The 26,793-nt window shown below is 56.6% G+C and overlaps 1 protein-coding gene across 1 annotated transcript in view; it reads left to right on the top strand.

Annotated features, from left to right (window-relative positions):
• The window catches only part of ZC3H7B (zinc finger CCCH-type containing 7B), a 36,686-nt gene extending 9,893 nt beyond the window's left edge, over window positions 1–26,793 (top strand). Inside the window, exons 3-23 of the mRNA XM_004700686.2 lie at window positions 5,107–5,140; window positions 5,270–5,467; window positions 6,222–6,380; window positions 9,438–9,518; window positions 10,241–10,297; window positions 11,396–11,438; window positions 12,012–12,187; window positions 12,542–12,866; window positions 13,633–13,691; window positions 14,440–14,539; window positions 15,371–15,532; window positions 18,199–18,404; window positions 19,527–19,627; window positions 20,508–20,689; window positions 22,059–22,144; window positions 24,497–24,630; window positions 24,718–24,823; window positions 24,921–25,029; window positions 25,240–25,373; window positions 25,479–25,642; window positions 26,041–26,793. Of these exons, the coding sequence (XP_004700743.1) occupies window positions 5,107–5,140; window positions 5,270–5,467; window positions 6,222–6,380; window positions 9,438–9,518; window positions 10,241–10,297; window positions 11,396–11,438; window positions 12,012–12,187; window positions 12,542–12,866; window positions 13,633–13,691; window positions 14,440–14,539; window positions 15,371–15,532; window positions 18,199–18,404; window positions 19,527–19,627; window positions 20,508–20,689; window positions 22,059–22,144; window positions 24,497–24,630; window positions 24,718–24,823; window positions 24,921–25,029; window positions 25,240–25,373; window positions 25,479–25,642; window positions 26,041–26,299 (2,875 nt within the window). The 3' untranslated portion in view covers window positions 26,300–26,793. The remainder of the gene's footprint in view (window positions 1–5,106; window positions 5,141–5,269; window positions 5,468–6,221; window positions 6,381–9,437; window positions 9,519–10,240; window positions 10,298–11,395; window positions 11,439–12,011; window positions 12,188–12,541; window positions 12,867–13,632; window positions 13,692–14,439; window positions 14,540–15,370; window positions 15,533–18,198; window positions 18,405–19,526; window positions 19,628–20,507; window positions 20,690–22,058; window positions 22,145–24,496; window positions 24,631–24,717; window positions 24,824–24,920; window positions 25,030–25,239; window positions 25,374–25,478; window positions 25,643–26,040) is intronic.

Below are 26,793 nucleotides of genomic sequence, written 5' to 3' on the forward strand. Positions count from 1 at the left end.
CAAATTTTGCAAGGAAGACCCAGTTAGAGTCTGTATGCTAGTCTGTGGGTACACGTGCCACCAGATGAGCCCTCCAGGTGAAGCCTGTTAGATGGCATTGCAGCCAACATCTCCTGGATGTCTGCTTGGTGCGGGAGCTGTGCCAGTCTCCCTGGCCCAGCAGTGAATGTAGGCAACAGGCCCTGCTCACATGAAGCTTACAATCTATTGGGAGCAAGATAAAGGAAATTAAAAGGGAAGTTATTGCTACAAAACCATAAATGTCTTTCTTAAATGAAAATAGCAACATGTTGTTCCCGCAGCTCCTCGACATGTCCTCCACCCAGGTCTGAAAGATAGCCTCCCAAACTTGTTTATCCTGCCATCTCCTTTTCCAGGAAAATAAAAATTACTTAGTGCTCCCCTAGCCATTAAAAGCGTTTGTGCTGTATAGCCCATAATCCAAGAGAAAGTATATGTAAGTGCTTTGCGGCCCCCTGGGATCTCTCCAGCACCCCACCCCCTAGGGGAAAATATCACCCACTTTGGGAAACACTGGTCTACACCCTTCTGAGTTTCCTCCTCCAGTAAAGAGTCACAGTCTTGGAAACTCGCAGGGGCCGTGCTCCCTTGACTTATAGGGTCCTATGAGCCGACATTGGCTCTTTGGTTTACACCACATCAATACAGCAGCTTGGGCACCCTCAAGGGACTCGAACTGTGGTCCTTTGAAATGTCCTTTGGATTTGGGGAACAAACACAGTCAAGTGAATGGGGTAAAGTTTCCCTTGGAGAATGAGAAGGTGGAGTGTCGGGACAGGAAATAATTCCTCACTGCAACTTCCTGGGCTTTTTCTCTCCAGTGCAGATTTTTGTTTTCTTAAAACTTCTCCCTAATAAGCCCCCATGGTCATCCTGTATCCTGTGAGAAAATCTACCAAGACCACCCCCTGTGGCATCCCCCATAACTTCCTGAGCCGACCTCTCTGCCTTGAATTTCCTTATCCCAACAGACCCCCTTGAAGCCTTGTTTTGACTGGGCCTTTTATCTGAAGACAACTAACAAGTGTAAGACAGGTGTACTTCTCAGGGAACTTACCTGTAGCCATCTACTGGTCACAGAGACATGTTTAAACATGTTTTGTTTGGAATAAACCCCTGCATGGATGAACTTGTAGCAATACTGTTTTATTCCCTGAATACTTTATTACATTCAAAGGAAACATTCACACAGCAAATGGGGTTTCCCATTTTCCAATTCAGTGGTAATGGTTACATTTTTGCCTGTCAATACCCACTGCTACTGTGTCAATCCTGACCGATAGTGACCCCATATAGGCTTTCCGAGGCTGTCAATTGTTACAGGAGCAGATTGCTTTGTCTTCCATACAAGGAGTGCCAGTGAAAGTGAACTTTCAACCTTGCAAGGACCAGTCCAACACTTGCCCGTCAGTGTCACTAGGGCTCCTTTATCACAGGGTGTCATCTTCCTCCCTGCACTTGGGTTGTACTATTTCCAGGACTCTCACTTCCTGCCCTCTGACCTTCTCATTTTCATTCTGGAGTGGTTTTTGACAATTTAATCTCATAGGTGAACTGTCTCAAAGGTGCCTATTACTCACTGATGATATTCTTTACATTATAAACAAAGAGTTAAAGAGGTGGCCTCAAGGGATAATTTCAATTTAAGGTTTAAAGTCTATCTCAGGGCAATAGTTTCCAGGACCCCTCTGGTCTCAACCAAAGAATGTGAGTTCTCTTCTCTACTTCTCTCCTATTCTATAAGCATCCTTCTAGCATGGCCATACTCAGAACCATCTGTAATGGGAACCGGGCACCATCTAGGTCTTCTGGTCTCGCGTGGATGAGGAGTTGATGAGTGCTTTTCCTTTCTTTCTGCCAATTCAACTTTTTACAGGTGTGTGATAGCAGTTATAATAATCAGCTGTGCCACCCTACCCTTAAGCAACACAATATTTCTATAGCTGTTAACTCATCCTCCCCACCCTCCTGCCCCTGCACACTACTAATAAACTTGGGTCTTTATGAATTTGTCTTTTCTTGTCTTCATACATACTAATAGTGAAGTCATACACTATTTGTCATTCTGTGATTGACTTATTTTACTTAGCATAATATCTTCCAGCTCCATCCATGGTGTAGCGTGTATCCAGATTTCATTTCTGCTACTGGCTGTTTATCCACTCATCCACTGATGGGCATTAGAATGCTTCTAACTTTTGGCTAATATGAATGGCGCTGCAGTGAACATGGGGGTGCGTGTCTCGGTCTGAGCCTCTGCTTTCGTCTTTTGAGTAGATCCCTCAGAATGGAATTGCTGCGTCATCTGGTAGTTCTATTCTTAGTTTTTCAAGTTAAAGAAAAACAAATCTTTTCCACAACAGCTATAACATTTTGCTTTCCCATCAGCAATAGGTGAAGGCCCCAATTTCCCTGTATTCTTATTGGCATTGGTTTATTTTCTGTTTATTGTAGCCTTTTTGTTTTGTTTCGCCAGCCTAGTGCAAGAGGAATGGTATCACCCTTGGTTTTGATGGGCATGCGTCTGATGGCTGACGACACGTTTTCATGTTTGGTCACCATTTGAATGCCCTCTTTGGTAAAATTCAAGCCATTTGTGCAGTTTAAGATTGGGTTACAGACCTGTTCCATTTAAAGTCTGTCTTGTTGTACTTACCTCACACTTACACAGTTCTCACGTAAACACTTGATAGGCTTAGCAAACATCTATGGGTACTTCCTGGGCACAGGGCATTGTGACAGCCATCAAGAAGCATCAACTAGAGCCCTTCTTGAAGCCACTAAAGCTCTAGTCAGCGGATAAGAGACTCAGGCCAAGTGGGAGCATCTCCTGGGCTTTAAGGAACCAGGCTAGCCCAGGGTCAGCTTCCAACTCCTCCAGAGGCCAGGAGCAAAACTCTGTCTCGTCAGCATGGTGTCCCCCTCTCTAACATGTGGTGATGAGGGGCAGAGCCCTTCAGAAGCGGTGGGTGAACCATCATGTCTTGGCCTGGCCATTCCAGGAAGGCTGCCTGGGAGAGGAGTGCCTTCAGCTGGATCTGGAACAAGGCAGGGTCTGGCGGGGATCAGAGCAGTCCAGTCCAGGAGTGAAGGGAATGCTCCAGTGGGAGGGAGCTGGGGACAGGGCTCAGGCCAGCTAGGGACCTAGGGAGCAGGGGAGTCGGGGGAGATCAGTCAGCCCTTGAGGACTCTTTTGGGTGCTGCTATGTTAGGCAGGGGTCAGGGGTGGTGAATTTGTCTCATGAAGGGCTTTGAACTCCAGGCTAAGATGTCCGGGCTTCATCTTTGAGATGCTGGGCAGTCACGGGCTTTGGGGACAGGAACGTGAACTCTGAACAAAGCATCTAATACTGGAAGGGGGAGCTGCTGGAGTCAAGGCCAGCAGGGAGATCGGTGGGGCAGCGCTAGGAAGAAGGACCAGGTCAGTAAGAGGGTGGGCTGGAGCCAGGGAATCCCTCACCCCATACAAGGCCCTCTCAGATCTCCGCTTACCATGGCCATGGCATAGGCCACTCAGATGTGGTGGACCATGCCTCATGGCGGAGGATGCTCTTTCTCGCCCAGGTGATGGTGGCCACTCTGGGGATCAGGCAGAGCCTGCACTCTGGCCCTGGCCCTGCTTGGGCTCTGATGCTGACTGCTGTGTCACTGCCCTTCTCTGAGTGTCTGTGTTTCCCCTCTGTGAGATGAGGGACCAGGAGACAACCCCCAGCTCCCCTCCCAGCGGGGCCATTTCGCTGTGGCCATCTTCCTCCAAGCCCCTGTGGGGTGGTCACAGGAGAAGAGAGGGTGCCAGGCCCCCTTACCTGCTGGGTCTGGAATGAGTACCATTGTCCAGGGACAAGTGGCTTCTATAACTTGGGGCCTGAGACCTCTCTGTGCTTCCATGGCCTGCAGTTGGAGACTTAAGGGTGGGTGGGAGCCCTGGTTGTCCCTAAAGCCCAGTCTAGATGTTTCTTTCTTGACAAAGCTCACCCATCCCACCTTCCCCCCTCCCATCTGCCCCACCTCTTCCTGACCTTGAGCTGCGCCTTCAGCCCCATCATGACCAGAGTCCACTTGTCCTCCTCTTACTTTCCAGCATGGGAGCCCCCAATGCCTGCCTTCCGGCCTCCCCCATGCCTTGCTCTTGCCTCCCCTCCCCCTCCTGTGACTGAGCACACTGTTGTCTGAGGAGCGTGCCTGCAGCCTCAGAGACATGGAGGGTTCTGCTCCGGGCCACTGCAGTGAAGTGAATATCTCCTGAAAGCCAGTCACATGCACTTTCTTTTGGTTTCCCAGTGCAGGTAAAAGTTAAGCCGACACTGTAAACCCAAACCAAACTTCCTGCCTTCGAGTGATGCTGACTCCTGCGACCTCATAGGACAGGGCAGAGCTACCCCTTTGGGTTTCCAAGGCTTTAAATCTTTCCGAGGAGCAGACAGCCTTATCTTTCTCCCAAGAAGCGACTGGTGGGTTTAAATCCCTGACCTTGCGATGAGTAGCTATGCCTCCATGGCTCCTTGTTGTCGTTAGGTGTGGTCGAGTTGGTTCCAACTCAGAGTCACCCCATGCACAACAGAAGGTGACACTGCCAGGTCTTAAACAGTCTTCGGTTCAAGCCCATCGTTGCAGCCACGGTGTCGATCCCTCTTGGTTCCTTACCGCCGTCTTATGGTGTGAGCAGTGGCACTGTGAAAATGTTGAACGCTGTGAGAAGGACCAAAATGAGACCCGGGGACAGAATAAAGACCTGCGGCTGGAAAAATGGCACTGCTGCAGGGTTGCCACCAGCCTGCCTTCGACCTCTCAGAAAATGGGGGGTACCCATATTGGGTTTGGGGCCAAAGGTAGCAGCTAGACTGAGCTAGTCAGCTCACCCCCAGCTCCTGCTCCTGGCAAACGCACAGCGGTGACGTTCCTCCAGCCTTGCCACTGAGTATGGGATTTGTTTGTCTGTTTGTTTGTTTGGGGGGCAGAGCTGCTTGTCCCCTCACCCTAGCTCATAGGCCCCTCCCTCCTGGTCTCATCTCTGACTCTGGGGCTTCTACAAGGCTGGGACCCCTGAGCTCCCCCGGACTGGTGCCCCTCTCCTTTCCCTGCCAGGTCAACACTACCCCTAAAGCAAGAAGAATATGAAGTAAGTGACCCCCGCCGGGCTGGGGAAGGGAGGAGGCTGGCTGGAGAAGACCCCTGAACCCCTTGGCTCGTGTGTGTGTGTGTGTGTGTGTGTGTGTGTGTGTGTATGTGTGTGTCCTCCCCACCGCAGGCCTTTCTGCTCAAGCTGGTGCAGAACCTGTTTGCCGAGGGCAATGACCTGTTCTGGGAGAAGGACTATAAGCAAGCCTTGGTGCAGTACATGGAGGCGCTGAACGTGGCCGACTACGCCGCCTCGGACCAGGTGGCCCTGCCCCGGGAGCTCCTGTGCAGGCTACATGTCAACAGGGCAGCCTGCTACTTCACCATGGTGAGCCCCTCCGTGCCTCCAGCCTGTCAGTCGGGGCCACCAGCCCCAGAGGGCCCCGCAGAGATTACACAGAGCCAACTCAGAGTAGAAGGGTTTGTCAGGGCGCTGGTATCCGAGCCCTCGAGGTCTCTAATGAGCCTGGCACCGGGCAATCCGCACTGAGAACTGCTACCCTCATGTCTGCTAACCTTTCTGCAAGCCCCGACCGTACCCGCCTCCCACCCCACCCCCCCTCGATCTGGCCCCACTTCTTTCTTACCAGATCCCAGCCTCCCCTCTCTCCCTGTCCAGGGATGGAGCCTGGGCCCAGGACCCCATTCAGTCTTCAGACCCTGGGGGAGACACTGCTTTGGGTGCTGGGAGCAGTCTGTGGTGCCTTGGCCATCCAGCGGGGAAAGTTCTGGATAAGCTATTCTACCAGGTGCCCGAGAGCTTGGGCCTTCCCTAGTCTGGCCTGTGCACCAAGCTGCCTTGCCAAGTCGCCAGTGTGGTTCTCCATCCACGCGGTTCTGAACCAAAGGCTGACGGGGAAGGAGGTACATCTGAGAGACCAACCCTCCTGCCCACCAGCAGCCCCTTCAAGTGGACACAGGTGCCCATGGCCTAGAGTCTAACCCTGGCCTGCCTCCCTCATCTGGGGTGTGAGCCCCACCCCCGATCCTTACATCCTCCCTCAGCCCTCAGGGAAGGGCAGCTGGCAGGTGGGGAGAGGGGGGAAGAGTGATGGGCCTGACTGGTGGCTCCTCCCCGGCAGGGCCTGTTCGAGAAGGCGCTGGAGGACAGCGAGAAGGCGCTGGGCCTGGACGGCGAGAACATCCGGGCGCTGTTCCGCAAGGCACGCGCCCTCACCGAGCTGGGCCGCCACAAGGAGGCGTACGAGTGCAGCAGCCGGTGCTCCCTGGCGCTGCCCCACGTGAGTGTTCCGCTGCCAGGGCATCGCCGGAGCCCCCGTGCCCCCTGACATGGCATCACAGATCCTGATTTTGAAACACGCTCCGACTGTGTACCCAGTCCGGCTAGAATGCCGCTACCGGTGTCCTAACCCACCAACCCTGGCCTCCGTTCTGAGAGGTCGCTCCTCGAATCGTCTGCGTTTTAAAGAGGAGGGGCCAAGGCACAGAGAGAGTAGCTGAGCCCAGTCACGGTGACTCGGGCTGTCTGACTTCAGGGCCCGGACCTGTAGCCCGAACCTGCTGTGCACTGAGCAGACAAAGCTGCCGTTTAGGAGAGGGGCTGACTGATGCCGGCACCCAGGTCCTGAGGTGGGGAGGGGACGATGGGCAGTGACCAGTGGGGAACCTTGCTTGTCCCTGCTGTGGGCCCAACTGAGCACATGCCTCCTCATGTATCCATCCCCTGAGCAAGGCTACACTAAATGGCCACACCTGTGTCTTCAGGGACCTGGCATCCTCTGATTTTATACAGGTGGTACAGCCCTGGGGACTAGGCCACTGAGCCCCCAAGTGCCTTGGGATGAAGTCCTTCTCTGTGCCGACAGCTCCACATCTATCAGAGGTTGGGTGTCCTTGGAAAAGCACTGGCTCACGGTCACAGCTCGGTCCCTGTGACTGGCAGTGGCCGGGAGCCCGTGAGTGCACTAGAACTGCCCCCATGGCTCTCGGGACGGATTTTTCAGAAGCAGATCACCAGGTCTCCCTTCCACGGTGCTTCTGACCAGTTTGGAACCACCAGCCTTATGTCAGTCTGGGTACTTTAGAGAAACAAATCCACAGAAACCCATATGTTTAAGAGAGAGTTTTATATACAGAGTAAGTAAGTGCACATCAGGAAAACATCCCAACCCAGTGCTGCCCAAGCCCACAAATCCAGCATTAGCCATATGTCCGACACTAATCCACAAAGTCCTCCTCCATCTCACAAAACACATGCAATGACACTGACTGCAGGAGGAAAGCCTAATCGGTGAACGTGTAAGCATCTCAGGGGTCTCCATGCGGCTGCTCCAGCACCCAGGGTTGCATCTGGGTAGGTCTATGTGGCTTCTCCTCAGGGATGTCTTGCAGTAAAGCCTTGCCAGCTGCACCCTGGTCCGACCATCAGAAAGCAAGAGACCGGAGAACTCAAAAGGCAAGGCTCACGTAGCCATTTATCTCTCCATCCTTCAATTAACCTCACATGTGTTTATTGGCCAGGTTGGCACAATAAACTTTAACTATCTCAATCCACCCCTTGCCAACTTGGCACCTGTACCTAAATATTTAGACTCACAATTGCAATTAAGTAACACCTACACCTTAGTCCTATAATCCTGTGAATATGTTCCCCCAATTATGTAGGTTTGTTAGCTAACCACTTTACGCCTTTATCCCCCAGTTTTGGGTATCCAATTTATATACTACCCACTTACATCAACCCAGTGCTCTGAGGAGACAATCATATTTTTCGACATGAAGGATCTTCATTCCAGTTGGAACCTTGTGAAATCTGCATCCATAATCAAAATCAAATCTGGAGAGGCCATCCATAAAGTCAGCAACAATATGCACCAGTTCACAGGCTCAAAAATCTCCATCTGGTCAGGCTCTGGTCAACAATGTGGGCTGCCTCACTCAGCCTCCACAAGGTGCCCATTGGTCGCCTTGCCTTTAGACCATGGACTCTCACAGATACTCAACAAGCCTAGCCCCCTCATGCTAAGTCATGAGCTTTAGACCAGTCAACCTGCTCTCGTCTTTTTTTTTTTCTCATGTAAACCAAGTCCACAGGTGTCAGTGGCCAAATTCAACCCATCTCTTTATTGCTGCATTTCTCCCACTTCCACTCAACAAGTAGATCCAGGTAGAACCTAGCAAGCATTTCAGCCTGCTCACAGGCTCCCTTTAACATTCAGTTTTCTTCATGGTTCCAGATTTTTTTCCAGCTTCTGATAAAGACCATTGTTTCGTGAGTACTCCAAAGCACTGGGTGAGGCCTATCTTTTCAAAGCTTTCTTTGCAGGCATGGCCTAAACCCATCTAAAGATCACATTTTAATAGCCGAAAGCAAGTGGGCTTACAAACTTTTTATTTTCATACCTCCCATATTTTTCCCAGAAAACAACCAACAAAACAGTGTGGTTTTATCTGACCTCTGGCTAGACAAAGAAGAAAAATTACCATGAGGGAGAGGTCAAACAAACATCTACTCTCCATCTTATGATTTGTTTCTCCAGTACCTCACTCCCAAGGTATCATAATGTGTTTGTCTGGGTACATTAGAGAATCAAATCCACAGAAACTCATATGTATAAGAGAGAGTTTTATAGAAAGGGTAAGTGCACATCAAGAAAACATCCTAACCCAGTGCTGCCCAAGCCCACAAGTCCAACATTAGCCCATTAATCCACATGTCCGACACCAATCCACAAAGTCCTCCATCTCACAAAACACAAGCAATGATGCCGACTGCAGGAAGAAAGCTGAATCAGTGAACGTGTAAGCATCTCAGCACTAGCAGGGGTCTCCACACAGCTGCTTCAGCACCCAGGGCTGCATCAGGATAGGTCCATGTGGCTTCTTCTTGGGGATGTCTTGCAGGAAGTGAGCCTTGCCTGCTGAAGCAGGGAGCTGGCTAAGGCAGCTGCACCCTGGTCCGACCATCACAAAGCAAGAGCCCCGAGAACAAGAAAGGCGAGGCTCCGCCCTTCAATTAACCCCACATGTGTTTATTAGTCAGGTTGGCACAATAAACTTTAACTATCCCAAACCTGTCCACCAGTAGTCGGCCCTCCTAACTTTTTTGCACTGTCGGTGGGATTTTAGAAAGAAGAAATGCGGGTTAAAATCAAAAGGAGAAACAGAAGCCTACATCCTGTCGCAGCTCCGGCAGACGCTGGCTGTGGCTTGGAAGCGTCACCTGTGAGGCTAGGCTTCCTTGTCTGTGACGTGGTGCTGGCAGTGGCCCCCTGCAGGGCCACACGTGTCCAGAAGCACTGAGCCCCACCTCTCCCTCTCTTGCTTCCCTTCTCTAGGATGAAAGCGTGACTCAGCTCGGTCAGGAGCTGGCTCAGAAGCTCGGGCTGCGTGTTCGGAAGGCATACAAGAGGCCTCAGGTAGCTGGCTCTGGGCCTGGGGTGGGTTGGGATGGGGAGGGGAGAACTGTCAGGAAGCATCAGGTGTCCTTAGGAGAGAGGGGTGCGGGGTGGCCAGGGCCTGGACAGGACAAGGGGAGGGGTGACCCATCTCATCCTGCTCTGTTGGCTGGAAGCCCCGGATGACTTTGAAATGTTGGAAACACAGCCGGTGCTTCCTGCTCCCTGCAGACCCCAGCTGCGGAGCCGCTGCCTCGTGAGGCCGGGGGAGAGGCCTAGAGGCCGACATGCTGTCCCTCAGCCCGGTGCCCTCTGATGACCCCTGTGCCTGTGTCTTCAAAATGCCCGCATCTGTGGGGCTTGTTCTGATCAAGATGTGCCCCGTGGCACTGGATGCGTGTCAGGAAGCTCTGCATGCAGGGCAGGGTGTGGCCCCGAGGCTCTGCCATGGCTGTGAGCAAGCGGGACACCCTCGCCACCTTGGTCTCCTCATCCCCAAGACAGGACACTTAGACCCCCCAAGTGCCTCTGGCTGATGGAAGTCCAACAAGAGGCTGTTGTTGGTGACCCCACGGGTGGCTGGGGGAACGCCAACACTAAGAGCAGGAGCCAGACAACAGGGTAGGGAGCCTGGAGAGCATGGGGCACCCTGATGGGCCGTGACAAGCCTCTGCTGCCCTGGCTCATGGGACCGGAGCATCTTTCCAGAACCTTCATCTCATACCTCCCCCAATTCCTGGCAGGAACTGGAAACCTTTTCTCTGCTCAGCAATGGCATGGCGGCAAGTGTGGCCGATCAGGTAAGATGGAGGCTGGGTCAGAGCCCCTCCCCCACCCCAGAACCACCCTGAGCACCCACCCGAGGGCTTTGTGCAGTGTCCTCTCTGGGGTATGAGGGACCCCGGTGGTCACCCAAGGGTGTCAGGCTGAGGGTCAGGCTCCATGCTGTCCTCTTACCCTTACCGTGAACCAGGCATGGGTCCTGGGGAGAGGAGGTGACCGGACTCAGCTCTGGGACCCACAGCACCCCCGTGCCTCCCGAGACGTGGCTCCTGTGACCATAACCACATGCGTGGGTTCCTGCACACTCACAGGCCTCTGGCCAGGACCAGGACGGGCAACCTGCTGCCCGCTGCCCTTCTTTCTCACTCTGAGCCTGGCAGCTGCCCCCCTCTCTGGCCTTTCTGCAAGCCAGGACCTCCACACCTTGCTCCTGCCACTCCCTTCCCCCCCCACCTGCCTGTCCTTTCCTCCCCCGGTCACTGCCCCTCCGCTGCATCGAGGTGGGAGGAGAGGACGCAGACTCTGGCTGGGCTCCAACAGATAAGGGCCCCCTTGGCCATGGCCTACCTGTGTGACCTTTGCTTTGGGGCCTCGGCTTCTGAACGAGTGTCCTGTCCCTCAGCCAGGGGGAGGGGGAGGGGCTGTACCACTGAGAAGAAGGGTTTCCGTGGGGGTTGCGATGGGCAGTACCCCAGGGCGCAGGGGCCCAGTTCAGCCTGCTCACCACCCAGGAGCTGCCTGGGTGGGCTCTGAGGTGCTCTGGAAAGTCAGGGGCAGCTGTGAGGGCTGGCCTCCTATTGTGCCCAAGGAGAGACTGAGGCACAGAGCGGAGAAGAGGTGTGGAGAAGGGTCCTTCCTGTGGACCCTTGCTCAGCAGTCCCCACCAGGTTAACCCTGCGTGCCACCCTTACCCTGGGCACCAGGGCCCCTGAGCCTCCATCTCCCCCTTAATCGAAGGTCTAAAAAAGCAGCTGGCGGGAAATGTGGGAAGCCCATGCCACAGGACCAGTGACATGGCCAAAGTGCTGATTCTGCCGGTGCTCTGGCCACCCCTGGGCAGGGTCAGGGCTCCCAGGGGCCCATCTGCTTGACCCACCCCTCCCTCGTCTCCACAGGGAACTTCGAATGGGTTGGGATCCATCGATGACATCGAAACAGGTAGTGTCCCTGATGCCAGAGATAGGGAGCCTGGGGCAGGGGAGATCTTACCCGTCACTCCAAGACCCCTGGAGGCCAGGTGCCTCAACCCCCCAGACGTGTAGGCGAGGCTTCTGAGCAGCTCACCTGGGGGCCTTCCGTGGGGGGAGGGGTGAAAGAGAAGGGACTGAGGAGCAGCCGCCCCCTCGGGCCAGAGGGAGCCGTTTTCCAGGTGGCCTGTCCGTCCACTTCCGCCGCCCCCACCCCCCCACCCACCGGGAAGGCCACCTCTCGGCATCTCTCCTCTCACCGCACTGGCTTTTGGGAAGGGCATGTTCTCAGAGGGCCCCTTGGAGAGAGTGCTGCCTGTCTCAGTCAGGAGCCAGCCCGCCCAGCCCTGAGCCAGCCCACCGGGGAGCCAGTGGGAGACTGAGGGTCAGGCTGAGTGTCCCCCAAGGGGATGGGCAGCCAGGCAGGCAGAAGCCACAGGCAGGAAGACAGACAGTGTTAGAGGAGGACCCCAGGGCCCTGGGACCCCTTCCCCCTCTACCAAGCAGGAGCCCCTACAACTGCTGAGCCCACCACTCTCCACAGATTGCTACATGGACTTGCGAGGCTCCCCGGCCCCCCTGCCCTGCACCCCCACGATGTCCCTGTTCCCCCACATCCTGGACGGCAGCAGCCGGGCTCTCCCCAGCACTGAGAGCCTGGACGACTTCTCGGATAGTGATGTCCTTGGTCCAGAGCTGGACACCCTCCTGGACTCACTGGTGAGGCTGCACGACCGCCTCCTGGCCCCCTGACCCATCCCTGGGACACCAGCACATCCCTCCTCATAGCCTAGCCCCCGAGGGGAAACTGAGGGCTAGGAAGGGAGCAGGGTCATGAAGAGGTAGCATACGAGGGGCCTTCACAGAGCTCGTGGAAAGATGACGCTGTCCACTTTCCGTGACCTTTCTGAAGCCCCTTTGTATAACCAGAAGCACCACGGAGGCTTCCCGGCTTCCAGCCATTGGATAGGCCGGGAGCTGACAGTCCTGGACGGAGCTGGCCACCTCCTGCTAGCCGGGGCCTCCGATGACACTGCGCTCCCCTCTGAGCCCTCCTTTTTGTCCCCCTCCCAGTCTCTGGTCCAGGGTGGCCTGCCCGGCAGTGGCCTGCCCACTGAGCTGCCCCGGCTGATACCCGTGTTTCCCGGGGGGACACCGCTGCTGCCGCCAGTGGTGGGCGGCTCCATCCCCGTCTCCAGCCCACTGCCCCCTGCCTCCTTCGGCCTTGTCATGGACTCCTCCAAGAAGCTGGCCGCCTCTGTGCTGGACACTCTCGACCCACCCGGCTCTGCCCTGGACTCTCTGGACCTGCTGCAGTACTCCGAGAGCCGCCTGGATGTCCTGGACAGCTTTGGCTCTTCCCGAAGCTCCCTGGACAAACCTGACTCCTTCTCCGTGGGTGAGGCCTGGGAAGCACCTTCAGCCCCCACCCCACCTCCCCATGCAGTTTCCCGGGGTCCTCCTGGGGAGGTTGAGGAAGGTGCTGAGGGCAGGCAGCCAGTGAGTGCCCTGCGGTGCCTCCTGCAGCTCAGAAAGGGCCTGCGAGGGCCCATAGAGCCAGAAGTGGTCCTGATATGCGGGGGTGGCGGGTGGGGGGCAGTGCCCAGCGTGCTGTAGGCTGGGGGTCAGGCACTCAAAGGGGAAGTGGATCCACATGGCCAGGAGTGCTCACTCTGGAACTGTGAGGGCGCCCAGCTAAAGGGGGACTTCCCAGGGGAGGAGGAGCTCAGAGGAGGTCCCCAGCCTCAGGGCCAAGATTCCTGGAGGGTGGTGGTGACTAAGAGGGGTCCTGAAGGAGGGTCTCCCGTGTGCCAAGTGGAGAGGACAATGAGCAAACATTGACCAGCAGAGCAGTTGGCTGGAGAGGCAGTGGGGTGGTAGTGTTGGGGACCATGACAAGCATGACCCACTCCTTACTAACATGTCTACACTCCCACTGTCCTCACCATGAAGTCCACATGCTAGGGCTTGACTGACAGGTCTTCCAAGGTCAACCTCATGTCCCATCACCCCAGGGAAACAGGGACAATTGGGATCAGCCTGAGTAGGGGAGGCTGGGTAGCCTGGGGTGGCCTCTCTGAGTTGGAAACACTTCAGCAGCAGCTCTGCGATGGCCCCTTGAGCCCTCCAGAGCCAGGCAGGTGACTCCTATTCTTCCTGCCCAGAGGAGACCAATGCCCAGGACCATCGTCCCCCAAGCAGCTGTCAGAAGCCAGCCCCCTCGGTGAGTGCCTTGGACAGAATCCATCTGTGACCAGGCCCCTTATGTCCTCCAGGGGAAGGCGAGAGAGTGGTCCCGGGCTCTGGGCTAGAGTGAGCCTTCTGACAGGGAGTGGTACTTCCCAACGCAGAGGCCCAGAAGAAGGGCCCTCAAAGTCGACGGGCCAGAGGTGACCTCTTCCAGCGCCCCCCCCACCCTCCCGCCCCCTTGTCTGATGGAAGAGGACATCAAGGCCAGAGAGGTTGAGTGGCCTCCTGGGGGTGGGTCCCATCCCTGGTCTCCGGACCAGCCAGGTTCTCAGTTTAAGATCAGAGAATCTGCCCAGGAGTTAGGCTGCCCGTACTGTCCTCAGCCCAAAGGCTAATAGCATGGCTCCTCCCTCCGAGTCTTGTCTTCCTACCCATCTGCTGATGGCTTGGGTCCATGCAGTTGGGGACCGAAGCCAAGGGGTGCACCAGCCCCAATTAGGTCCCCTCTCATTCCTTGCTTCTAGTGGTGGGCTTTCATCTGAAGAAAGGTCCAGGACCTAGATCCCCATTGCCCCCAAGGGGCTTCCCAAGATTGGGCCAGGCCTTATGGGGGGCTCTTGGGCAGCCAGGGCACAAGAAGCTTCCGGCTGAGAGGCCCAGTTGTGATTCAGCTCCTGTGTGACTTGGGGAGGGTCCTAGTGCACCTTCTGGTGCCGCCGACGGGCCCCGGTGGTCCCAGCCCCACTCCTGTACCCAAGATGGGCAACCTCCTCCTGTTACAGCCAGAGCCCTCTATGCCCAACACTGCCCTACTCATCAAGAACCCCTTGGCTGCCACCCATGAGTTCAAACAGGCCTGCCAGCTCTGCTACCCCAAGACAGGTAAGGCCGCGGCTGCTGACGCCATGCCCTCCTCCCTAGAGATCAGAGAATCGCAGAAGTTTAGAAAATCCCAGAACTAGAATCCTGGCACACCTGCCACTGGTGCGGGCAGCCAAACAGAAACTGCTCCGCGCATTTGGGCATTTGGCGAGGAAGGGACTCCATACTGGAGTTAACACTGTTTCCAAGGCTGGGTGATCCGAGGCCAGGAGGCCCCCTGTGCTGCTCCCACGCCGAGGCCAAGGTCAGGAAGTGACACAGCGAGTCTGCTGGCTAGGTCTCACCCTACAGGCTGGGAACTGTGGCCTACAGGCCCATCAGGCTGCTGCAAAAACACCCAGTGCTGAAGCCAGACAGAGACTGCAGCTCACTGGTTGGACTTGAAATAAGCCTTACCCAGAATCCTTGCAGCAGAGGGGTCTGGGAAATGTAGTCCTCGGCTGCTAGGCCCTTCCTGTCTAGAGGACAAGCAGCAGCTCAGGAAGGAACCCCAGAGCTAATACTCAATAGTCATGGCTCCTAGATGCTCCGGATTCTTAGGGAATTCCATCTGCCAGAATGAGCAGAACAGGCCTGAACATCTAGAATGCTGTTCTCTTAGGATCCCAGTTACTCTTCATCTCAGTGCACGTTGCGCTACGAAATTAGAACCCTCACAGCCTAGAACTGTTCATGGACTCTAGGAGGGGGCTGTTGTGGCAGGGTGTGGCGGGGCTGGTGGGGGGTACAGGTGAGGAGAGGTGGGTTTTCTGGCTGGCAGCATGGCTGCTGGCTCTGCCCCTGGGGCTCTCTCTGGCCTCACACCCTGCCCGCTGTCCCATCCCCCTGCAGGCCCCCGGGCAGGTGACTACACCTTCCGAGAGGGCCTTGAGCACAAGTGCAAGCGGGACATCCTTCTGGGCCGGCTCCGCAGCGCTGACGACCAGACCTGGAAGCGCATCCGGCCCCGGCCCACCAAGACCAGCTTCGTGGGCTCCTACTACCTATGTAAAGGTGTGTGTGTGTATGTGTGTGTGTGGCAGCAGGTATGGAGGGCCTGCCCACCCTTTTGCTCTAATCACAGCCTCTGGGAGGGATGGCAGACTGTCCTTAGCCCACCCCAGGCTCTCGGGGTACAGGCGGAGACCACATCTGAGTGAGAATAGCTGGCTTGTCCCTCTAACTGGCTCTGTACAGAGTCAGGGGGCATTGGACTTTCGGAGCGGGAGGCTCAAACGGTTGATGGAGACCTGATTTCTGGGCCCACCATGCCCTCTCTGTTGATGCACATGAAGCAAGACTGACGCTCCAACCTGTCATGCGCTCCCTTTGTTCCTTCAAGCCTCTGCTGGGGTCTTGGGAAGCCTTTCCTGGCCGTGTCTCCCGAGCCCACCTGTACCCCAACCTCAGGGCAGAGCCGACAGACCGCTCGGGTCGCAGTCTGTACTGATTTACCTGCCGTCCGCTGGTCCTGTTCTTTTTGTTTGGGTTTTGCAGTTTGTGTTGTGCTTTAGAGGGAACTGACAGGGCACACTGGTCTGTCCGTTCCTGAATGTCAACCACACTCCCACAGTGTGTCAGCATCCTCCCCGCTCCCGCCCTGGTCCCCATTGCCTCCTTTGCCTTCCCATCTTCGCTTCTGGGCACACTTCAGCCTCTTGATCGCCTGTGATTATTCCGAGGAACGAGTTCCTGTTGCTGTTGATTTTCATGGGCCTGTCTATCATTCAAAGGAGCCCTGGTGGCATAGTGGTTCCGAGGTGGGCTGCTACCCAGAAGGTCAGCAGTTTGAAACCACCAGCCACTCCTCAGGAGAAAGATGAGGCTTTCTGCTCTCCTAAAGAGTTAACAGTCTAGGAAACCTACAGGGGCACTTCTACCCTGTCCTATAGAGTCGCTGTGAGTCAGCATCTGGACTGGATGGAGGGGGGTTTGGAGTCTATTAGAAGGAAAGTTTCCCAGTTCCTTGTGTTTCTGGAGCCAGTGGGGTGAGTGGGAGGGGCAAGGGAGAGAGGAGGAAAGAGACCAGGAAATGGCAGGGCACCGAGTCTCATCCTGAGTCCCTCGCTTAGACTCCCCAGCCCCTGGCCCTCTGGCGTATTATTTCTGATTTCAGTTAGTCCACCCACCCATCCAATGTAATGTCCTCGGTGTATGGAAAAGGCAGCTATGGGTCAGAGCAGAACTTGCCCAGAGTCATCCTCTTGAATCCCAGTGCAAGTCTGCCTGATCCTGGAGCCCAGATCGGAGCACCCCCCTGTGCTTGTCCTGGAGAATGTTGTCAGGTGCCAAGCAATGGGTTCTGACCATAACACCGCCTGGTCAGCCCTGTGCCGTCACACTGGCCCCTGTGTTTGAGCCCGTTGTTGCAGCCACAGTATCAATCCATCTGGTTGATGATCTTTTTTTTCCCACTGCCCCTCCACTTTACCCAGCATTTTGTCCTTTTCCAGGGACTGGTCTCTCCGGATACCGAGTCCCAAGTACCGAGTACTTGGGGATTAGTACTTGGTGCTATTCAGTACTCTGGTGAATGGTCTAGGGGGGAAAAGCACTCATCTGTTTATTGATTTTTAAAATGACATTGTATTGTGATTTCAGTGAAAGTCTAGATTCCCATTTAATCATTATGAGGCATATTGTTCAAGGAGCCCTGGTGGTGCCATGAGATAAGCATTGGGCTGTGAGCTTCAAGGTCAGCAGTTCAAACCCACTCAGCTACTTCTGAGAGAAAAAGATGGAGCTGTCTGTAAAGATTTATTGCCTCGGAAGCCCTAACCAGGAGCACTATGGGGGAGTGGGGATCAACTCGATGGCAGTGGGTTTGGGAGCACTATGGGGGAGTGGGGATCAACTCGATGGCAGTGGGTTTGGGGGGGCGGCGCACATATTTCTCAGGGACCCTGGTCGCATTTTCCAGAGGCATCACCTTCTCATTCATTCCCTTCTGGATGTGTCCCTTCTGGTCGTCTGCTTTCCCTGTCGCCTCACCCTTCTGTCTTGGCTTTGGAGGCCTTGTTGGCCATTTGGTCTTGGAGATGAGTTTTTTTAAAGGTGCACAGTTCTCATGGGTAATATTCTTTATTTAGGAGTCTTTTAATGCAGCTAAAAGGTGTCTGCAGTGGGTAATTTCCATTCCAGGTTAATAGAGTATCTTGAGGTGTCCTTTAGTCTCAACTGGTCCATTACATCTAGATTTGTTACACATTTGTTCTGTCCACATGTTTCTCCTGTTCTATCCAGGGGTCCATCTGTTGCGGCCCCATCAGAATGGTCACTGATGGTGGTGGGGCACCATCTAGCTCTTCTGGTCTCAGGGTTGATCGTGAGTCCTGCAGACTGGTTTCTTCTCTTGTATCTTTAGTTCCCTTCTCTCTGGCTCCAGACGAGAAAAGATAGGTGTGTGGACTCGTACAAAGTCCTCTTCATTCCATCCATTGTCTTTGACCCACAAAGAGGCAACCTTGTGGGGTGGGGGCGGCTGAGCGAGCAGAGAGGGGCCCCTGAGCTTTGGGAAGGGCTCTGTTCTCCAGATCCCTACGGGAGGCCGACCAACCACTCTCACCTGGGGCAGAGAAGAGCTGTGACCCACCGTGAGCCACCAGGCACCATGGTGGCAGTGGTGGCACTGCGGGCTGCTGTCCCCGCCTGGCGGCACGTGTCCTGTTGCCTCTTTGCAGACATGATTAACAAGCAGGACTGTAAGTACGGAGATAACTGCACCTTCGCCTACCATCAGGAGGAGATCGCCGTGTGGACCGAGGAGCGGAAGGGCACCCTCAACCGTGACCTGCTCTTCGACCCGCTGGGGGGCGTCAAGCGGGGCAGCCTCACCATCGCAAAGCTCCTTAAGGAGCACCAGGGCATCTTCACCTTCCTCTGTGAGGTACCCACCTGCCTGCCCCCTGAGTCCATGGTGGAGGCCTGCCTGGGGGAATACTTTGTCTTCAGCCCACTCCACCGTGGACTGTCAGGCCTGGAGGTTCAGGAGGCTAGCCCCATCGCACCGGCAGGTCTTCCAACTGTCCGAGATGTTAGAACTCTATGTCCCTTAGAGCTGGAATCCAGATCCTAGCTAGCTCCCTCATTCAGTGAAGGACAGGGAGGCCTGATTGGGAAGTGATGACCCTCACATGACAGGGAGGCCAGAGAGGGGGATGATAGCCTTTCTACCTGGTCTTCCCCAACCGCTCCCATCCAGACTGAGCCAATCGCTCCAGGTCTCATCTGATTGGCCCATTGTACAGATGACGAAGCTGAGGCTCAGAGAGCTGACACAGGTTCCCCGAGGCTGGTTCAGTGCAAACCTGATCTTTCAGCCCATGCGGGTCTCCCTGCTGAAGGTTCTCACAGCCTGTCGCTGTAAATCAGGCCCACCAAGGCTTGCCCTAGGGTGCCCGCACACCTTCAGTGCTGCCTGCTCTTCCCAGCAAGGTGTCTGTGGCCTCTCTTCCCCCCTCTCCCCACCTTCCCTGTGTTTCTGCTGCTCTGTGCAGCTGTTCATGAAGCACGCTGAGGGCCACGACAGGCCAGGCCCAGTGTGGACCCAAGAAGGGGGAAGGGAGAGTGCCCATCTTGGGCCTCCTTAGCCCATGCCCCTCAGGGATCAGTGGGGCCTAGAGCCGCAGTGGGCAGCAGCCTGTGGTTTCAAAGCCCCTGCCCTGCCAGTTACACCCTGTGCAACGTTTCACAGGGAGGGACAGAGGTTTAGGCAGAAATAGCTTCTCAGCCCCAGGGATTTGGAGTTGGGGGAACAAAGAGGTGGGCAGGGGAGAGGAAGGGAGCCCAGGCCCAGGTCACCTGTCAGCTCGGCCGCAGAGCAGGCCCCACCCCCAGGGATCCGCTCTGACCCAAGATAGGGGATGCAAGGTCCTGCCACCCCTTTCCTCAAGCAGCCACACACTACCCCCTCCCCAGATGACTACTTCCCCAGTCCTGAGTGACCACTCCTAGCCCACCCCCTCCCTGAGTGACCGCACAGGGTCCTAGCCCGTCCCCTCCTGGGCAGATCTGCTTTGACAGTAAACCCCGGATCATCAGCAAGGGCACCAAGGACTCCCCGTCTGTCTGCTCAAACCTGGCTGCCAAGCACAGCTTCTACAACAACAAGTGAGTGGGCCGGGCCTGGCCCCGTGGGGGTGGAGGAACAGGAGGATGTCATCCCTCCCAGGACACCATTGCCTGGGGAAGCAGCTGAGGCCAGCCGGTGTCCCTGGCTGCCAAGGCAAGGGGCCAGATTTGGGCCGGCGGTCACCCATGGGCCTGGGTGGGTCACTGTCGGGCTCCTCCCCACCCTAAGCACTCTCATTCCTGAGGTGGCAGCAAGGGGAGTGCTCATTTTACAGAGGAGAAGGCTGCAGCTTAGAAGGACCTTTCTCAGCTGACAAGGGATGTGGCCAGGCTCCTGACTCCTGTCCCAGCCACTCCTCTGTTTCAGTGGCAGACAGTCGAGGGGAGGGGTGGGATGGATTGGCACCCACTTTCGCTCCTCCTTGCTCCCCATGGCTCTGCCGCAGTGGGGGTGTTGGAGCCCAGCCCTGGTGTCAGACAGACCTGAGTCCAGTGCTCTGCTTTCTGTCCTCTGCCCGCTAAGCCCCCCACGTGCTCCTCTGCGGAGGAGCTGACCACGCTGATGGTCAGGCTTGTGGGGAGGGTCATGCTTCCTGACCTGCTGGGGGGCATCTGGCCATGATTTCTCCAGGTGCAGACCAGCTCCGGGCACCTGGTGAGAACCTGAAGGGCATGCTTCCCCACCTGCCAGCCCACCCTCGTTCAGACCCCTAGCAGTGTGTCTACTGCCCTCCTCCTGTGGCCACTCTTTGCCAGGCTGGCCCCTGTCAGAGCTCCAGGGAAGCAGCAGAACTGGGACTTGGGACCCCTGCTCTCATGGGAGGAGCCTCCCTGGGCTTGCCTTGCCCTGGGCCCTCAGGACTGGGCGGGTACAAGGGGGTTGCGGGGACTGCCAACCGCATTGGGCCCCTCCCTCCAGGTGCCTGGTGCACATCGTCCGCTCCACCTCCCTCAAGTACTCCAAGATCCGCCAGTTCCAAGAGCACTTCCAGTTCGACGTGTGCCGCCACGAGGTGCGTTATGGCTGTTTGCGGGAGGACAGCTGCCACTTTGCCCACAGCTTCATCGAGCTCAAGGTCTGGCTGCTGCAGCAGTACTCAGGTGAGCGCGTGGGTGGGGCCAATGCACAAGGAGGCTGTGGGGAGGGGTGGCTGGGGGTGGGGCACCTCAGGAGCCTCCAGAGGGGTGTGCATGCTGGGGCACCTCAGAGCTCCCCCGAGCAGGTGTGCTACCTGTCCATCACAGAGGACACAAGTTTTTGTCCTCAGACGGCGTTCAGTGTTCCAAGATTCACTCCAGCCCAGACAGTGAAGTGTTGTGTGGTGTGGTGGTATAGTATGTTGTGGTATGGAGCATGGTGTGAGTATGGTGTGGGTGTGGTATGGAGTGTGGTATATGGCATGCTATGGGTTATGGTGGTATGGTATGGGGGTATGTAGGTGGTATATTATCATATATGGTATGGTCTATGATATGGGGTATGATATAGGATGGTGTAGGGTAGGGTAGGGTATGGTATCGTGTATGGTAAGATGTATGGGGTAGGGTGTGGTATGGTACAGTTGTGGTATGGAATGTTACAGAATGGCATATGGTATGTTATAGTATGGAGTATGGTATGCTATGGTATAGGGTATGGCATAGGGTAATGGTGTGGGGTATGGTATCGTGTATGGTAATTATGTATGATATGGTGTATGGTATGGGGTATGGTATGATGTGGGGTATGGTATGGTACAAGTATAGTATTATAATAGGGACTCAATACTAGGAACGTGGTCATAGGGGGGCAGTACCAGCACAGCAGGCACTCAGTGACAAGTGGCTGCTACAGGGCAGAGCCCATAGGACAAGGTCAAAGAGAAGTCACCTGTGGGAAAGGGATGTAGAGAGAATGGGGCCTGGGAGAGGCACTGCCTGGGCCTCAGCTGTGCAGGCCAGGTAAGCAGGGAAGGTGTGGGAGGGTCTGGACCACCAGGGTAAGGTGCCCTTTACTGAGCTTGTCCACCATAAGCTGGTGAGCCAAGCAGCTGGGCAGGCCTAGAGCCTGAAGAACCGTGAGCCAGAGGCTACCCAACGGGAGTGAGACTTAGGCTGACCCCTTACAGGGATCACAGCAGGGTACTGGGGCACTGGTGACACTGTTCTTGAGTAGGGGTGTTGGTGATACCAGGCCATGGTTCAGAGCCACACACGTCTGTACTTCCTGTGGCTTTCTTTGCTCAGCGCCCCACCCACCCACCCACACACACACCCCAAGGGCTCAGTGCAGGCTTTTTGTGCCCATTTTGGAGATGAGCAAACAGCCCGAGGATGAGGGGTTCCCCTGCACAGGATCCATCTGGGGCAGGGCTTTCCTACGAGTGGAGCTCTTACCCTAGGCCCTGTGGGGCCCTGTTATCACAAAGACATGCCCTACCTCTCTCATCTGCCACACTCTTAGGAAACTGTGCCCCTCCCGCCCTCCCAGGCATGACCCACGAAGACATCGTCCAAGAATCCAAGAAATACTGGCAGCAGATGGAGGGCCATGCAGGGAAGGCCAGCAGCAGCTTGGTAAGGCTCTCAGCCCAGTCACCTGTCACCCCAGGAAGGACAGGTATCTGCCAGTGCCATTGCAGGGCCACCCCAATGTAGGTCAGAGTTGAACTCTGGTCCCAAAGCTTTTCAATGGCTGGTTTTCTGGGTCGTAGATTGCCAGGACTTTGTTCTGAGGTGCATTGAGCCTGGGTGGACTGAGACCAAACCAGAGTAGATTCAAGCCACAGACCTTTCAGTTTAGCCAAAGACAGTAACTGATCACACTACCCAGGGATATCCCCACCTTTGCAGCCCCTTCCTGTGTATTAATTTCAGTGTTACCAGAAGTTATAATAATAGCAAAAGGTTTACCCTAGAAAATACATTGTGTCTGGTCAGCCCTGTCTCTGTAGTCTCCTTTGATCTAGAACAGTGGTTCTCCACCTTCCTCATGCCGCGACCCTTTCCTCATGTGGTGGTGACCCCCAGCCATAAAATTATTTTCGTTGCTACTTCATCACTGTCATTTTGCTACTGTGATGAATCAGGCAACCCCTGTGAAAGAATCGTTGGGCACTCCCCAAAGGGGTCATGACCCATGAGTTGAGAACCACTGATCTAGAAGAATCCTTCTGTCTGTCCTTGTGTTTCGCTGCATGGACATTTACTTTTGTTTTGTGTTTTGTTTTTTCTTTTAAATTTTTAATCATTTTATTAGGGGTTCATACAACTCTTATCACAATCCATACACACATCAATTGTGTAAAGCGCATTTGCACATTCATTGCCCGATGTTTACTTTTGTAAGAACCCTATTTATTCTGCTGCTGCTGCCACCGTTGGAAATGCAGCCAGAGCCACGCCAGCCCCACCACTTGTCCACGCACACCCCGTGGCCTCCATGCATTCTGCGAGTGGTGCCCCGAGGCGTGGGCCCCTTCCCCGCTCCCTCTCCCTCAGTCACTCGCTGCCCCTGCCATTCCTAGCTGCTCTTTCGAGTTCCTTCTCAGAGGGCGGGCTGGTCTTAGGTCGGACAGTGAGTGACTGTGAGGTGAAGCCCCGGTGCTGCCCACATGAGGGACCACCTTTCACCCAGGTCGGGCCCACCCACCGTCATCTGCTGGGGGAGGCAGGCTGCATGCTCCGACAGCCACCTCCTACCTGGTCCTTTGCTCTTCTTGCTGGGCCATCCCCTCTGACACACACACGACCACCACCACCACCCATGGCTGGAGCACAGGGCACCCAGAGCCACAGCAGCACCCGTCTCTCAGAGCGTTCACTGCCCAGCAGGCTGAGCTGGAGGAGGGGCCTGAGGCAGGTCACAGGGACCTCAGCCCCCTAATTCTGGGGCCCTACCTGTCCCCACTCCCCACCTGCCACCACCTCCCACCCCAACCTGGCTCAGGAGCAGGGGCTCTGGGTCTAGGTGGACTGTGGGGAGGCAGGAGGCTGCTTGCTGGCCAGTGGCTGGGTGGAGTAGGAAGCCAAGGCAGGGATAGAGGCTAGAAGCTGTTTGGTCTTGGTCAGTATCTTGGCCTGAGGTGTGTGGGGGGGTGGGGGGGCGGGGGCGGTGTCAGTGCCTTTTCTGTGCCCCCACCTCTGACAGCTGCAGCAAGGAGCTGTGGGAGAGCTCCAGGGACTCAGCGAAACAATTGTGTCGGGAGCATGGTGGTCAGACCTCACGGCTCCCCAGCCTGGTTCCTCAACGTCCTTCTTGTGAGAAGCAGGGGCAGCACAGAACGACTGCCCTCTGGTCTGTCCCTAGGATAGCCCAGGAGTCCTGGCCTGAGCGAGAGGGAGCTTCATGGGGCCCCTGCCCCTGTGGCGCTAGGGAGATCTGCCCAGTAGTGGAGGTGAGAGGGAGGCAAGAGACCAGGCCGAGTGGGCACTTTCCCTGCCTCGGGACCTTCCTTGTCCCAGGTGTACAGAGGACCAAACTCCTGCCTGTAGAGTAAACACCAGGCATATGGCAAGGAGAGAGACCCCGAACCCATGGCTGCGAGATGTCTGCAGCCACCCAGGGATGGACCCTGGCTCCCTCCTCCTTCACCCAGGGCACTGCCCTCTCCTAGACCCAACTGGCTCACGTAGTTGAGGTCCTGGATGGGCTCTGAGGCTGGCCACGAGCCACCTGCCACCTGGAGGGTGTGAGGTTTGAGCCGTGGTTTGGGGCCAGGGGACTAAAGAACGGTGGAAAGACATTCCGCCGCAGAGGTGTCAGCATGGGTAAAGGCAGGGATCCCATAGCAGGGCATGCAAGTCTCACAGCGCAGGCTCTGGGGAGGCCGGGCCGGCCTCTTGACTTCAGCATCCACAGCTCGCCCAACCCAGCTCCCACCGCCAAGCCACATGCCTTCCTGGCTATGCCCTCCCCCCATTCCCCAGGGCGCCCAGAGGCCCCACGGGCCCAGCACCTTTGACCTGCAGATGAAGTTCGTTTGCGGCCAGTGCTGGCGGAACGGGCAGGTGGTGGAGCCCGACAAGGATCTCAAGTACTGTAGCGCCAAGGCCCGGCACTGGTAAGCGCGTGGGCCCCTGGGGGCCCTGGGGAAGCTGGCTGGCCGGGCCTGAGCCCTCCCTAGCCAGCCTCCCCCTCTGCCCTGCAGCTGGACCAAGGAGCGGCGGGTCCTTCTGGTGATGTCCAAGGCCAAGAGGAAGTGGGTGTCGGTGCGGCCGCTGCCCTCCATCCGCAACTTCCCGCAGCAATACGATGTGAGCGCCGAGGGGCTGGGGTGGTGGGCAGCAGGGCCTGGGGGCAGGGAGGGTACAACGGACTCAAGACACCCTTCTCCTCTGGCTGCCTCACCAGCTCTGCATCCACGCGCAGAACGGCCGCAAGTGCCAGTATGTGGGGAACTGTTCCTTTGCCCACAGCCCGGAGGAGAGGGACATGTGGACCTTCATGAAGGAGAACAAGAGTGAGTGAGCAGGGCTGGAGGGAGGGAGGGGCGGGGTCTCACCTGGCGTCTGGGGGGGTCCATCGCCCGCTGGACACCCAGCTGAGCTCTGCAGGGGGACCTGGGACACCCTGACTTCCCATCTGCTGGAGAGTCGAGCTACATGGGGGATGAGGGGCAGTACACACTGCAAAGGCACCTCACGGGCACCCTGTGTCCCCCGGCCCTCAGTCCTGGACATGCAGCAGACCTATGACATGTGGTTGAAGAAACACAACCCGGGGAAGCCGGGGGAGGGGACCCCAATCAGCTCCCGGGAAGGAGAGAAGCAGATCCAGATGCCCACCGACTACGCGGACATCATGGTACCGCCCCCACCCCCCCTCTGCCGCCAGGCCTCGAGGGCAGTGGGAGGGAGGGCGGGGATGGGCGGGAGCCGGGTGCCCACCGTGGTGTGGCTGTGCCCCCAGATGGGCTACCACTGCTGGCTCTGCGGCAAGAACAGCAACAGCAAGAAGCAGTGGCAGCAGCACATCCAGTCGGAGAAGCACAAGGAGAAGGTGTTCACGTCGGACAGCGACGCCAGCGGCTGGTCCTTCCGCTTCCCCATGGGCGAGTTCCGGCTCTGCGACAGGTGCTGGGCGTGGGGCTGCAGCGCAGCGGGGATAGGGCCAGAAAGCCCTCCCTGGGGGACCCGGTGCACTTAGTGTGGCTCTGCTAGCCCAAAGGCCAGCAACTTAAACCCACCCAAGCACCGAGGAAGAAAGGCGTGACAGCCTGCTTCCCTAAAGATGGCCCGCTTTGGAAACCCGATGGGGCAGAGACTCTCTGCCTTTGGGGTGGCCATGAATGGGAATTGACCTGACAGCAGTGGGTTTTGGGTTTGTTTGCTTTTGGGGGGGGTTGATGTAGATGTGGACAGGTGGGGGACCCCAAGCCTGTCCAGCCCTCCGTTTTCAAACCTGAGACCGGCCATTGGCAGAGGTCATGGGGAGGACCAGGGGTGTGGCCAATGACCTCCCGCGCCCGCAGGCTGCAGAAGGGCAAGCCCTGCCCGGATGGGGACAAGTGCCGCTGTGCCCACGGGCAGGAGGAGCTCAGCGAATGGCTAGACCGGCGGGAGGTGCTGAAACAGAAGCTGGCCAAGGCCCGCAAGGACATGCTTCTGTGCCCGCGGGATGATGACTTCGGCAAGTACAACTTCCTGCTGCAAGAGGGCGGGGACAACACCACCACAGAAGTCTCCACCGTCAGCGCCACCCCTACCACCATCATCACCCCCATGGAGTAGGGCCAGCTCTCAGCCTAGGGCACAGACCCAGCATCAGAGGGCTAAGTGGAGACAGAGGGACCCAGGCAGGCCAGGGCTGGGGGTGGAGGTCTCTCCTCAGCCCCCATCCCCAAATCCTGTCAGCCCACATTTAGCCCCTCCTCAGCCCAGGTGTGCAAACCCAGGTGCACATGCTGCAGCCCCAGGTGGCCCGGGTCCTGGTCTTGCTGTAACCCTGAACAAACCTACCCCACACTTTTCTGGGCTTGGAGCCCTGGCCAGCCCCTCCAGCTTCAGCCTACAGCTTTAACGTCTGTCTGTCTGCTCCTCAAGGGGCCCAATGCTCAGGGCTGGGGGGCCTGGGGCCCCCACTTGAATCTTCAGCAGGAGGCTCTTCTCCCTCCCCCGCCTCTCTCCTCCTTGGGCTAGATCAAGGACTTGAGCAAACAGGAGGCCCATTAGCTTTAATGGGGGCCCTGGGTGAGCCCCTACTCTGGTCTTCCCTTTTGGGTGGG

The sequence above is a fragment of the Echinops telfairi genome, unplaced genomic scaffold, assembly GCF_000313985.2.
Source record: "Echinops telfairi isolate 266 unplaced genomic scaffold, ASM31398v2 ScPeMD7_2;HRSCAF=8, whole genome shotgun sequence".
NCBI classification, from domain to species: domain Eukaryota; kingdom Metazoa; phylum Chordata; class Mammalia; order Afrosoricida; family Tenrecidae; genus Echinops; species Echinops telfairi.